A 14,494-nucleotide genomic window follows, 5' to 3' on the forward strand; every position below is an offset into this window, starting at 1 on the left:
TAAAACCTTTTAAATTTTGTCTAATGTCAGTAATTATATGGCTATACTCCCTGCACCTGCAATATAAAATGCTTTATTTTATTTGGTCACAAAAGTAAATTATATACTTGCAAAGGTGATCTCTCTTTCAGTTTGCACCTTACTGAGAGAGTTAAAAAAAATGCTACTTTTTTCTTAATGCTGGAAATGGAAAAACGATGTACACAGCACGTGAAGCTGTGAAATCAAATGTTAGAAAATTTTATGGAGCATGGAGACTTGCTACTGAGGTTATCACCACAATGAAACCGTAGAGTGACTAGCATCCACAATAGTTCCTTTTGGTACAAAATCAATACATTTTTCCATGGGCTATTAAAAGATCCAATTAATTTACTGTCAAATTTCAATGCACTGCTACATCAGCACCAGTAGGTGAAAATTTGGTACTTCCTTAGTTTTTTCTAACAACACTTCCAATCTAGAAATAGTGAATGCTGGAAAGAAAACCAGGGTCTTCTTTTAATTGCAGTACATTAACTCAATACTTGGGGGAGCTTTGGCAAACACCTACAGGAAAATTGTTTTATATTTCTGTAAAGAAAAAATGGGCTCTCTATTCCACATGAAACTGAAGATAATACGCAGAAAAGAGGTGCAGTTCTGTACATCCACTAACAGCTCTCATGTAAGTATTTTACACAAAGTTGAAGAGAGGTCAGTGCTCAGAATTCCTCTTTTTCCCAGTGGAATTGAATTCTAAATGGAAGCTGAACAGTTTTGCAAAACTTAAACCAATTACAAAAACCACACACTTGAACATACACAGATATAAAGTATAAGTATTTTTGTCTTTATAGAAACTACAAATTCAGTTCCCACCCAAAATCCAGTTATTTTGAATTGATCTTACCTCTCCATCTTCAGTAAAGACTATTTTTGTGTTGACTTTAAATTTCTTCTTCAAGATTTTTTTGGCTTCTTGGGTTTTAGTTGTTTTTTTCTTCAGCTTTGATTTTGATGCATTCTGTATAAAAGAAAATAAGATTTCTTATGGGGTTTTCCAGTCACAGAGTATATGCTTCAAACTTTTTTAAAAGCAATTAGATGTATTAAAAAGTAATCCCTAAAACACATGAGTAACTTCCACTAAAAATTCACTAACAGACCTTTTCACAAAAGTTTTTTAAGCAGGCCATATCACAAGGAACTCATTTACTCCGGTAACAACTCAGCATAACTTAAATCCTGTCAGCAGCAGGACACCGGACTCACTCAAATCTCTCTAACCTTTTTGGGACAAGAACACTAGATTCACCAGCTTATGCTGTTAGCAAGCCTCATCAGACAAGAAATCCAATACAAGCGACTGAAGCCATTAGCTACAACTGATCAAATACCACTTTCACCTCACTTGTCATCACATTGTACCCAGACACCGCAGCACACCAGTTTTGAGTTATTTCTGTGTCAATGAAGAGCACAAGAGGCCATGCAAAAACCTTCCTATTTCATATGTCTTGTCCCTTGCAGTCCCATCAGGGTGCAGAACAACAGTGCTAGGAGATGACTACCAAACTTAGCATTAAATAACATTTAGAATCACAAAAGTTATTAGCATCATAGGAAAAAAGTTGTCATGTAATGAAGTGGTGAAGACACCAGGGAAACTAATAAATGAGTCAGCAGAGATTTTGAAATACAGACATTAATACTGTTTCCAGCAGGCTGATGTTGTTCTTTCACAGCTACCACTGAGAAAGCAACACTGATCAGAAAAAGCAAATATTATCAGCAAAACAGTATCCATGTATAAAACACACTGATACTGAACTTACATTTATTTTCTGTGTGTGCAATCTTGCTGTTAGAAAGAAGAGGTGAAGAGGCTTCTATTTTTGACAGAGATTGAGGATTTATCCAGAGTATTTTCGCATTTTGGAGGGAGTTTGTAACTCTGGGAGGACCATTTTAATTACTTCTATAAAATGCTGTAGAAAATAAATTGTCACATCCACAGATGGCCTGCATAGGTTTCACAGAGCCACCCATCTGGTGGCAACACCATGGAACTAAAGAACATGACGATACCCAACCTCCAGCTTTTCTTCTGAGAGCTCTCCTTTCAAGAACAAAGGCCATATGTGTTCAGGCATCTAACAGGACACAATATACATAGAGGACATTTTAAGCAATAACTGCCATTGCAGAAAGTATTTTATAGCAAAAGATACGCCGCAAGAATATGTGGAGACTCCATAGCAGAAGACCCCCAACTCATTCATCACCCTGTAATGATTGCAAAGCTCCACTACTCAGGAAAAAGTGCTTGAAAAACAGTCACTAAACTGTCTAAACTTCAGATAAATAATAGAAAGTGGTCAAAGCAACCAGAAAGAAAAAGGAAAAACTGAACTTCTCTCTGTCACTTTTTTTTTACTTTAGTCCTTTTAATCAGTTTCATGTTCTATATCAAATCCACTATAAAAGGAAGCAAAAAAATTAACTCAGAAAGTCACTGTCATTATGGTCAGCACACTAATGCACTGAAATATGAACTATAAAAGAGAAAAATTACAGTCTTCCTAACAGGAAAAATGGTTTGTGACAGCTACTGCGCTGCGTTATCAAGTAATGATCATATCTATTATAGAAAATAGTAACTGTAGCAGCTCTTCTGTCCTCAGTATTGTCATACGATTTTTGTCGCACTGTGCAGCTACTACTAATGAGTCTCAGGCACACCTTTAATAGCTCAGAAAGCTGTGCTATTCCCTCACTCCTGTTGCTTATCCCACAAACACAAATTGTTTGAGAGTCTGCATAAGCATAAAATCCTTACCACGAAATATGGACTACTTAGAACAATAGGAATTGTCCAGAGGAAGAATTTTGAGAGAGGTGGTAGAATGACACTTCTTCTACCACAACATTTTCTTTCACCATTTGCTTTTGGTTTTGTTTCTTTCTTGTCTTTTCTTCTTTAATTTCTGCACTGCCAGTATGATTGGTACAAGTATAATATGCTAACACAAAAAGCAGGCGACAAAGTTTAAAATTAGTACATCAGTATTTTGTAAAATTATATTTAAATGTACATCTCAGTTGTTTACATTTCTTGGTTAAAAAAAAAAAAAAAAAAAAAAAGGTTTTCCTGGCTAAAGAGCACAAATATTCAATGGGCTGTCTCTGCATGCATACATAGACAATATTTCCAGTTGTACCTTGTTCCTTCTCCCTCCTCTGTGTGATTTTGAGAAGTAAAAGTATTTTGATGCTGCAAAGTAGCATGGAAAAAAATGCGATAGGACAAAATTTCCAAACAAAGAGGGGGAACAAGAGGAGGAAACAAATGGGAAGCTAAATTCCCTCACTATACACCTAAAAAGCACAGTATAAGATCAGTGTATGTATGTTAGATTTACAGTATGCAGCATTAAGGAAAGGAAAGAGATCGGAATTTTAAAAAACATACAGGAAAGAGCATCAGTTTAAAACTCTACACGCCCCATAGATAATTAATCTATGTTTTTTATTAGGATGCTTTCATTGCGTCACTAAACTGAACACACTTCAAAGACAACGGTCGTCAAAGCTCCCTCAGCTTCAGACCGTCTCCTGACTGACTGTCACAGTTTAAGACCAAACTAACAGCATGGAGACCAAAGGGGCTCAGATACCAAAACATTTTAATCACAGATGTAGGCACGATTTTACAGCCTACATGACTTCACTGTTCAGCAGGAGAAGTGGTGCAGCCCAGGAGGGAAGTTGGGCGGGTTAGTGCAGTGGTTCCTCACAAGGCCTCCCTGTCCCAAGAGGGAGGCTACACGGCCCTGGAGAAGAGGGAGGCAGGTCAGGCATAGGGCATATAGAGCATATATAGTGCTGGGGCTATCATGGGGTCCCATAAGTGCTGCTTTGGTCCTCTCCTGAGGACCTCTTTCACATTGTTCTGGAGTCCCTACATAGTCCTAAAGTCTCTCTCTTCTGTAACCTAAGTCTCTCCCTCCATATGTCTGCAGTAGCATCTTTCAGAGCATCTACTCCCCACGTCTCAAGAGCATCTTCCCATATCTCCTGCTCCAGTGGCTGCGGCTCTATCTTGAACATATCTGAGCCAGGAGTTCCCCCAACTGGCTGCAGTCTTGACGCAGGATAGGTTGTTTACATTCACCTCAGCTCATGGCCTCCTACCCCTGAGCCAGGAGTTCCCCCAACTGGCTGCAGTCTTGATGCAGGATAGGTTGTTTACATTCACCTCAGCTCATGGCCTCCTACCCCTGTGACCTCCTCACCCAAACACCTAATGCCCTCACCCAATTTTCTAATGCCACTGCCTGTCTTTGCTTTGACTCCACATCTGAACGGCTACATTGAAACATCAGTTCCTGACCAAGCAGGGGTCTGATTCATCCATTGTAAGAAATATAACACCAATGGATAAGAGACCTCCAGGCTTTCCTAATCTTCAGTGCCAACCCCCAGTTCCCTGCATTTGCAAGTCATTCTGCTTACTCAGTTCCCACTTTCATCTTTTGTACTAGAAGATACCTGACAACTTACAAGCAGCAGGTTGGCATTTAACCTTCATTCTCCATGGCTTCCTCTCTTAGTTCTTCACAGTGAGTTCACATCAGCAGAAACCACCAGCTGCTGGAGGCTGCCAAAAGATCTCCTCCATCTGTTAACCTCAAGTGCTACAAAGAATACAACTGTCGCAATAGCACTCCTCTCTAACTGCTCAATAAACAGCTGAAATCTGGGGTCACACGCTTTGCAGGCAGAAGCACTGTCACATCAGCAGACATGAGTGAATGGAGGGTTTCTGCTGAAAACCAGACCTTGCCCCAAATGCCAGAGCAAGACATGGGCCTGGGCATTTTAAAGTGAGCTGAGAGGGTGTAGCAGCTCCCTGCACTGACCGGCTGGCTCAGAAAACACTGTGTATCAAAACCTGCTCAACTAACATCTACCTCAGTAAATCTATTTCTAAAGCTGAATTATACCATCAAATAAGACACCAATCTGAACAAAGTGGCCATGTATGATCTGGGCACAGGTTTTCATGTTGCTGATAGATATCAAAGGCGTTCTGCGGTTGAACTCAAGTCGGTAACACGAGTTAAAGCACCAGCTGGTGCACACACACTCCGCTGTCAATGAGAAGAGGCAACCGGCCACACACCAGCATGGACACTTTGCCCCATGCCTAATGAAACAGGCCCTCAAGTCTCACCTTTTCTTCTATGAAGATGTCTCAATAGTTAAACTGATCAAACAAGATCAGAGTGATAATCATCCTCTTTAAAATGGTATGTAACAGTTAAGCATCAGAAGTTAAGAGTCAGGCGAGTTTATAAAAATTCCATAAAACGGAGGCTCAGCTGCAGGTCTGGGGGATTTTCTATTGTTACTAATCAAAAGCCTAAATTTCTTCTTCCTTTTGCACATGCACATGCCAGATGGCTTAGTGGATTATTTAACGAGTTAGAATAACAACTAGCTCTTAGAAGCACAGAAAATTCAAACACTTTGATATATATCAGAAACAATACAGCTAATATGCAAGTTCTTTTCTATTTTTCTCAAGAAGGAGCAGGCCTTTGTTTTCTGGCTTATGAGAGCTGGTATTCTTAGCTGAATCTATGAAAAAGGTTTTCTAAATGAAGATACTGGTAAGTTTAAGACATAAGACTTTGGAGCCAGGCTCTTCTCAGTGACATCCCTTGACAGGACAAGGGGCAACGGGTGCAAGCTGGAACACAGGAGGTTCCACATAAATATGAGAAAAAACTTCTTTACGGTGAGGGTAACTGAACACTGGAACAGGCTGCCCAGAGAGGTTGTGGAGTCTCCTTCTCTGGAGACATTCAAAACTCGCCTGGACACGTTCCTGTGTGATATGGTCTAGGTAATCCTGCTCCGGCAGGGGGATTGGACTAGATGATCTTTCGAGGTCCCTTCCAACCCCTAACATTCTGTGATTCTGTGATTCTGTGAAGACTTACTATTTTTCATTATATGAAAAGACACGGCATCAGAAACACAAATGTCAGTAAATTTTGCTATTCTAATATGGAATAATTTTTCTTCTTAACACAATTTTTAAAGTAAATAGTTTAGACTGAGTATGTAATCCTCAGTAACTCAGGGTCAAAGCACTTACAAGTCTCTTACTGTAACCAAGATAAACACATTTGCTTTGACCTTTGGAGTGTTACAAATCACAAATCATCAAATGTAAAATTTCTTTGTTTCTAACTATAATTTCCTTTTTGATTTCAACACCAGAAGCCTGTAAAAGCCAAGCATAGTATATTCACTATAGAAGCTGTCTAAAGACAGGACTACATTATTGTGGTGTGGTAAAATATCAGTAGGAAAAAAGTTATAATCAATTTTCCAGTCACATTAGCTATAACAAGCATTACTTCTTTTCCAGGGTTTTGGGGGGCTTTTTTTCTTCCCCATGCTCATACCTTACAATTCCTAGGAAGAATGGTGCTGTATCTGGAAATATTTTTCAGTCTCTCCCAACATTATTACATTACTTTACCCAGAATTCAACAGCAACTGCCTCTGAGAAACAAAAATCAATGTGATACTCAATTTCACACACTTGTTTTGTATTTCCTAAGAAACTGCCCTGAATAGGAGCAAGTTTGTATTATCACCAAGCACATCAATCCCCTGTCAAGATACCAACTTCAGACTCAGCCGCAATTCCCCACAGAATAAGAGACAGGCTTGCCACAGTGAAGCTACCAAACCTTAGACAGAGAGAAGGGCCATCTTCCTCCTCGTGCTGTGGAGAGCACACAGACGTGGTTTTCATCTGGCAGGCACTACAAAACTTTCAGAAGATTTGAGTATCCTCCAACCACTAGTCTAAAGCAGCCTAACCATAAAGCATTACCTCTCAATCCCATAAACTTCCCGAACTCAGACTATGAGGCTCTGATTACCTACAATGGAGATAAGGTTAGAGGAGAGAGAAATTTTCACCCCTCTTGACAAACCATAGAATCATTTTGATTGCAAAGGACCTTTAAGATCACCGAGTCCAACCGTTAACCCAGCACTGCCAAGTCTACCACTAAACCATGTCCCTGAGCACCACATCCACATGTCTTTTAAATACCTCCAGGGATGGTGACTCCACCCTTCCCCTGGGCAGCCTGTTCCAATGCCCGACAACCCTTTCAGTGAAGAAATTTTTCCTAACATCCAACCTAACCACAGAAGCAGCAATGAGATGCAAAATTCACACCTTACACCTAATTAGAAAACATAAGAAGGAAAACATCAAGAGAAGCAAAATAACTAGACTTTGAAGCCCAGTCCATATGACTTCAAGCACTCTAAACACCTAAAAGCTTCCTCTTAGTAAAACAATTTGACTCAATCACCCACCTGCCTTCCCGTTGAGTATAAAGGATCAGAGAAGCAGAAATCCTAGGAAGCGGCATGACCACAAGGAGATGTACAGATGCTGCTTTCCTTCATGATCTGTGGTAGCTAGGTGGTCACTATTTTAATCTCCAGCCCACTTCTCTCCAGTGACAGCTATTTCAGTCCTTCCTGATTTCTGCTACCTGCTCATGAGCCACAGACCACTTTGCGCTGTTGTGAACACCAGAACAAGCGGAAGCCACTGAGAAGCAGCAGTGTGAAGTTCTTCAAACCATCCCTCCACTTCCACAGCACAACTCCCCCCATGTTTCCTAGGAAAACAAGCTTCTTTTCTTAACATGTGTTGGGTTTTTTCAATGTAATACAAGTGAGGCTAATTTTCCTTTGGTGACATATTCTAAGTTTTTTCTTTTTTAATTATATGTTAAAAGTCAGGAAGCTTAAATTCACAGATGCTATCCAACCAACTTGCATAGCATCTATATATGTCACTGAGCACAGCTTTTACCATGACAGTTGTGAAGATATGGAAATAGGCAGGTGTGTACTCAAAAGACAAAACCAGCACTCCTTACATGTTGTTTTATTCGCTTCTCTATGAACTTCTAAAGCACATCAGTCAAGTATCAAGATCAACACAATCTTGAATTTTTCAAGTGATGGCTTAAATTAAAAGGGTGGATTGATGAGGTTCTTGTTGTTTTGGGGTGTTTTTTCTTCAGGGTGTGGGTGTTTGTGTTATTTTGGTTTTTTTTAAGCAGGATCACACAAGATTTCAACCAAGATACTGAAAAGGCACAAAGTCGACATTATTGGTTGGTAGTTCCTTATGCAGTACTACAGTTTGAACAGGGAAATTCTGGATAGCTAAATTACTTGCTACATCTATGCATTATTTACTTTCTTAACCTACTGAAAAGGATGTTGATTTTGAAAGAGACCATTTTCTAGGCTAGAATAACCTACACAGAAAACTGAACATGGCTTTTACAGTAACAGTTGTGAATCACAGAATCAATCAGGTTGGAAGAGACGTCAGGGATCATCGAGTCCAACCGTTGCCCTGACACCACCATGTCAACTAGACCATGGCACTAAGTGCCATGTCCAGTCTTTTCTTAAACACATCCAGAGATGGTGACTCCACCACCTCCTTGGGCAGCCCATTACAATGTCTAATAAACCTTTCTGTAAAGAAATTCTTCCTAATGTCCAACCTGAACCTCCCCTAGCGAAGCTTGAGGCTGTGTCCTCTTGTCCTATCGCTAGTTGCCTGGGAGAAGAGGCCAACTCCCACTCCACTACAACCTCCCTTCAGGTAGTTGTAGACTGCAATAAGGTCACCTCGGAGCCTCCTCTTCTCCAGGCTAAACAACCCCAGCTCCCTCAGCTGTTCCTCATAGGACAGACCCTCCAGACCCTTCACCAGCTTGGTCACCCTCCTCTGGACTCGCTCCAACACTTCAACATCTTTCTTAAAGTGCGGGACCCAGAACTGGACACAGTATTCAAGGTGCGGCCTCACCAGTGCCCAGTAGAGAGGGACGATCACTTCCCTAGACCGGCTGGCTACACTATTCCTAATAGAGGCCAGGATGCCATTGGCCTTCTTGGCCACCTGGGCACACTGCTGGCTCATGTTTAGCCGGCTGTCGATCAGCACCCCCAGGTCTCTTTCCACCGGGCCGCTTTCTAACCACTCTTCCCCCAGCCTGTAGAGCTGCATGCGGTTGTTGTGGCCGAAGTGTAAGACCCGGCACTTGTTCTTCTTGAACCTCACGCCGTTGGTCTCGGTCCATCTATCTAACCTGTCCAGATCCCTCTGTAGGGCCTTCCTACCCTCCAGCAGATCGACACTCCCACCCAGCTTGGTGTCATCTGCAAATTTGCTGAGGGTGCACTCAATCCCTACGTCTAGATCATCTATAAAGATATGGAACAGCACTGGCCCCAGAACTGAGCCCTGGGGAACACCGCTAGTGACCGGCCGCCAGTTGGACTTTGCCCCATTCACCACCACTCTCTGGGCTCGGCCATCCAGCCAGTTTTTAACCCATCGAAGAGTTCCACCCATCCAAGCTCCAGGCAGCCAGTTTGTCTAGGAGGATGCTGTGGGAGACAGTGTCAAATGCCTTACTGAAGTCTAGATAGACTACATCCACAGCCCTGCCCTCATCTACTAAGCGGGTCACTTTGTCATAGAAGGAGACCAGGTTGGTCGAGCAGGACCTGCCTTTCATGAATCCATGTTGGCTGGCCCCGATGCCCCGACCGGCCTGCATGTGCTGTGTAATGGCACTCAGGATGATCTGTTCCATCACCTTGCCTGGCACCGAGGTCAGGCTGACAGGCCTATAGTTCCCTGGATCGTCCTTCCGACCCTTCTTGTAGATGGGCGCTACATTTGCTAATTTCCAGTCAGCTGGAACTTCTCCAGTTAACCAGGACTGCCGGTAGGTAATAGAGAGTGTTTTGTCAAGTTCATTTGCCAGTTCCTTCATTACTCTGGGTGAATCCCATCCGGGCCCATAGCCTTGTGGGTGTCCAACTGGCACAGCAGGTCACTAACCGTCTCCCCCTGGATTACGGGGAGTTCACACAGCCCCCTGTCCCTAACTTCAGGCTCTGGAGGCCGAGTCTCCTGAGGACAACCGGTCTTGACATTAAAGACCGAGGCAAAGAAGGCATTGAGCACCTCTGCCTTTTCCTCATCCCCTGACACTACACTACCCTCCTCATTCAGCAAGTGGTGGAGGCTCTCCTTGACCCTCCTTTTTGCTGTTGATGTTATTTGTAAAAGCTTTTTTTGTTGTCTTTGACTGTAGCAGCCAAATCAAGCTCTAATTGAGCTTTGGCCCTTCTAATCTTCTCCCTACATGACCTGGCCACGTCCTATAGACCTCCCAAGTTACCTGACCCTTCTTCCAGAGCAAGTAGGCTCTCTTTTTTTCCTTAAGTTCTAGCCTAAGTTCTCTGTTTAACCAGGCTGGTCTTTTTCCCCGACGGCTTGTTTTCCTACACACCGGGACAGCCTGCTCCTGAATATTTAGCAATTCCCTTTTGAAGCATGTCCAGCCTTCCTGGATTCCTTTGCCCTTCAGGACCGATTACCAAGGGATTCGGTCCACCAGCCTCTTAAACAGGCTAAAGTCAGCCTGCCAGAAACCTAAGGCAGAAGTTCTGCTCTTGCCCCTCCTTACTTCCCCCACTATCGAAAACTCTAACATTTCGTGGTCGCTACTCCCAAGACAGCCACCGACCCTCACATCTCCCACTAGTCCTTCTCTGTTCACAAACAACAGGTCAAGCAGGGCCCCTCCTCTAGTGGGCTCATTTACCACTTGCATGAAGATAAGGACAAATCCAGGTTGGTATTCAAAACAGCACTCTTAGCATACAGAACAGCACAGATATGAATCCTTTCAAAATCACAACAACAGGAATAAAAAAAAAAAAAAACAGAGGAAATACGAAAAGCTGCTAATAACCACTATTCAATATTGCTAACCACATTATGGGCAATGACTACAAGACCAGCAGTTCACCACACTATCATTCCCATTTAAATCGCCCTTCAGATCAAAGAAACAGCAACAGACACAAGAAACCATAGCAAAGACAGAACTGTACTATGGCAACCACACGCTTAGATGATGTTTGGCTTTGTTTTTGATTACCATTAGGACAGAAGATCACATCTGAATTTCATTAGAGTTTTGTGTTTGGGTGCAAGAGTTTGGTTAGAGAGGATGTCTTACTAAACAACGTACTATTATTTGCTATAAAACAAATTAAATTAAGACAAAGTTGAAAAGAACTAAACTTCAGATTAAAATCTCAGTATTTAACACAAAATGCAGGATTAAAAAACTTGCCAACTTACAACTTGCTAAAACAACTGGAATTTTCTGCAATATATTTACAATGAGCTTGGTTCCATGTTTAGACAGGTATTTGCTACAATTCCTTGTATTTAAAAAGGGCATTTATTCAGGAGATTATTTTTACTCGTGTATAGACTATGATAGCAGCAAAAAGGAGAAAGAGTCACCAGTAAATGGCTCCATGTCCAGTATTTCTCTCTAACCAGACAAGAATCAAGTTTAAGAACAGAAATCTTTATTAAATGGTTCTTCAATGATAAATCTCACTCCCATTTCTAACTGACACCACATAGCAGTATTTCTCTAGAATACTTCTAAAACACTGCAAACAACTAAAATAATTTTCAACTGAATTATTACGCTTTTTCTATGAATGAATGCATATTCCACGTGATACCTGCCTGTTCATTTCAGAGCTGCTATCAAGAGTTAAAATTGGGAGTTTTGACAAAGGCTAGACAGAGGTAGAGGTTGAAGTTTCTCTTTCTAGCAAGTTAGTAAAAAAAGCAAACATTAAAAAAAAGTGTTGATACAGCAAAATTTACATTAAATTGTAATTTAAATTTACATTGGAGGTTCCATCAGTAGCTCTGCACTTCCAACTATGAATTTTGAGGAGAGAAAGGATCTTTTATTCCACACACCTCCCTATGCCCCATTCATGTTAAGAGGTTTACTTTTGCTGGAAGTGTTTTCTCTTGTTTATTTACAGGTAATTTAGAAATACCTGGGTACCATTCCTACTCCTGAAATGTCTTCTAAAATACAATTCCTGTATCCTCTTAGCAGCATTTATCATCTACAAATTTAAACCCAATCCTGAAAATTTTAAAAAAGTGCATCTGTATCTTTCCATCCCTGAGAAAATTTCCATTGCTTTCATTTTCTATATTGGAAAAAAATATAGTTTTACCCTAATATAAAATCCCATGATACCAGAAAAATACATGAATGAGCAGTGTTGCACAATCAATTTTTCATGCTTTTTTTCCTCCCTATCTTTTCATTTCCCTCTGCTTTCTTTCTTTTTTTTAATATATATCTCTAAATCCTCCACAGCACAGGAAGATTTTAAAGAATGCTTTAGTGAAGAGCCAACCTTCCCCAGCCCACAGAACAAACATCTGATTTGAGTACTATAAATTATGTAATTGTACACACAACTCTAGTATCTGCATATGCCAACAATCAGTTCTTGTCATTGATCTGCAAAATCACTGCATCTTATTTTCCAAATCTTTAAGTATAAGAATATTGTATAAGAAATATGGAAAAAAAAATCATTACAAGATCTAATATGGATAAAACCACCATTTAAGAAATTTGTGAGTTATAGTAATTAGATAATAACTCATTCTGAAAGATGTCTCAGTTACTGTTTTCAGTACAGCTATTGCATTAGCCTGAAAATCTCCATTACTGTGAGCATAAACAGCAACGACATCCCTTTCTAAAGCGTTAGACCTTTAGCAACACAAGACCATGACTTCTCATGCAGTTTATTTAAAAGAGAGGTGTAACAGAGAACAGAGAATAGTGAACTACTTTATGTATTTCTAGGTGAAAAGTAAATTAAGTTATAATTGAGTATGCCTGACTGAATGAAGATAGTCATTCCAGAAGACTGTAATTCAAAACCAAACATATTAACATAGCTTTCATTTAGTCTTGGGGTTAAGGTTGGTAGAATAATATATTTCAAAGAAATACAGTACTAGCTAAGATATCCTAGTAACTCCAAGACTGCCTCAGACTGAAAATATACAAGAAGTATAGAATAATGATTAATACCAATAGTAACTGCAGTGCCAGATCAAGACATAAAATGTTTTCATTCCACCCCTCCCTGTCATTACAAGGTAACGCATCATTTACAACTCAATCTTCCTCTGGTAAAACCCAACAGAAAAGCACAGTAATAATAATATTCTCCAGCACTTCTACAGCCAAGAGAAGTAGATGAACTGCTTGCAGTTATCCTAAGCTGAGGATTACATCTTAGTAAATGAACGAGTGTTCCTCATACAACATCAATTAACAAGCAAAAAACGTGATTTTGTTGACTGCTATTCATCCTTCCTATTCCAGAGCTTCCATTTTTGTGAGCAAGAAAAGATGATCATAAACATGCTACTTGCAGCAAAACATGGCAAATTAGAAATAAGAGCATGAACATGTCTTTGATATTGAACCAAATTACAAATTACTTCAAACTTAGCCATCATTTGTCTGTCACTTCCAAGAAAAAACAAAACCAAAACAAAACACACACCTCCCACCCCCACAAAAAAAAGCAAACCACAATCAACCAACCAAACCAACCCTAAACCAAACCCCATAACACATGAATGTAGAGGTGAGGAGCTCGGAAAACCTGCTTTGCACCTTTTGTCCTATTACAGATGTCCAACAATAACAATGTTGAGGTGTTCTCTCACTTTCCAGCAGGTGGAAGACCCTGTCTAGTCATCCTCCATTAATATCCAACATAAAACAAGGCCCACACTCAAAATTTGGGGTGAGGGGAGACAAGCAGGAAGGGGAGAGGAGGGCTGCCTTGGTTTAGGATGAAAAGAACCCTTAAGCCCTTCAGGTGTGCTGAGAACATGCTACGTTCTGGAACTTGTAACTTTTCAGTCTCCAGAAGAACCAGAATTGCTCCTTCTCTCCCAGGCTGCACTTAATATCACAGAATCACAGAATGTTAGGGGTTGGAAGGGACCTCGAAAGATCATCTAGTCCAATCCCCCTGCCGGAGTAGGATTGCCTAGACCATATCACACAGGAACGCGTCCAGGCGGGTTTTGAATGTCTCCAGAGAAGGAGACTCCACAACCTCTCTGGGCAGCCTGTTCCAGTGTTCAGTTACCCTCACTGTAAAGAAGTTTTTCCTCATATTTAAGTGGAACCTCCTGTGTTCCAGCTTGCACCCGTTGCCCCTTGTCCTGTCAATGGATGTCACTGAGAAGAGCCTGGCTCCATCCTCATGACACTTGCCCTTTACATATTTATAAACATTAATGAGGTCCCCCTCAGTCTCCTCTTCTCCAAGCTAAAGAGACCCAGCTCCCTCAGCCTCTCCTCATAAGGGAGATATTCCACTTAGTATCTTAGTGCAAGACAGTTAAACTGAAATATTCAGAGAAATGTAATCACTGAATGATACAGCAAGAAGGCAATGCTGAGCTGACATTTAATGGACTGAAAATTCTTTT

At 40.9% G+C, this 14,494-nt stretch overlaps 1 protein-coding gene across 1 annotated transcript in view; it reads right to left on the minus strand.

Annotated features, from left to right (window-relative positions):
- Nucleotides 1–14,494, minus strand: part of DDX10 (DEAD-box helicase 10) — a 219,636-nt gene that overhangs the window by 88,304 nt on the left and 116,838 nt on the right. The window contains exon 14 of the mRNA XM_068424731.1: nucleotides 893–1,006. Coding sequence (XP_068280832.1) covers nucleotides 893–1,006 — 114 coding nt within the window. The remainder of the gene's footprint in view (nucleotides 1–892; nucleotides 1,007–14,494) is intronic.

This window comes from Nyctibius grandis, chromosome 2 (genome assembly GCF_013368605.1).
Source record: "Nyctibius grandis isolate bNycGra1 chromosome 2, bNycGra1.pri, whole genome shotgun sequence".
NCBI classification, from domain to species: domain Eukaryota; kingdom Metazoa; phylum Chordata; class Aves; order Nyctibiiformes; family Nyctibiidae; genus Nyctibius; species Nyctibius grandis.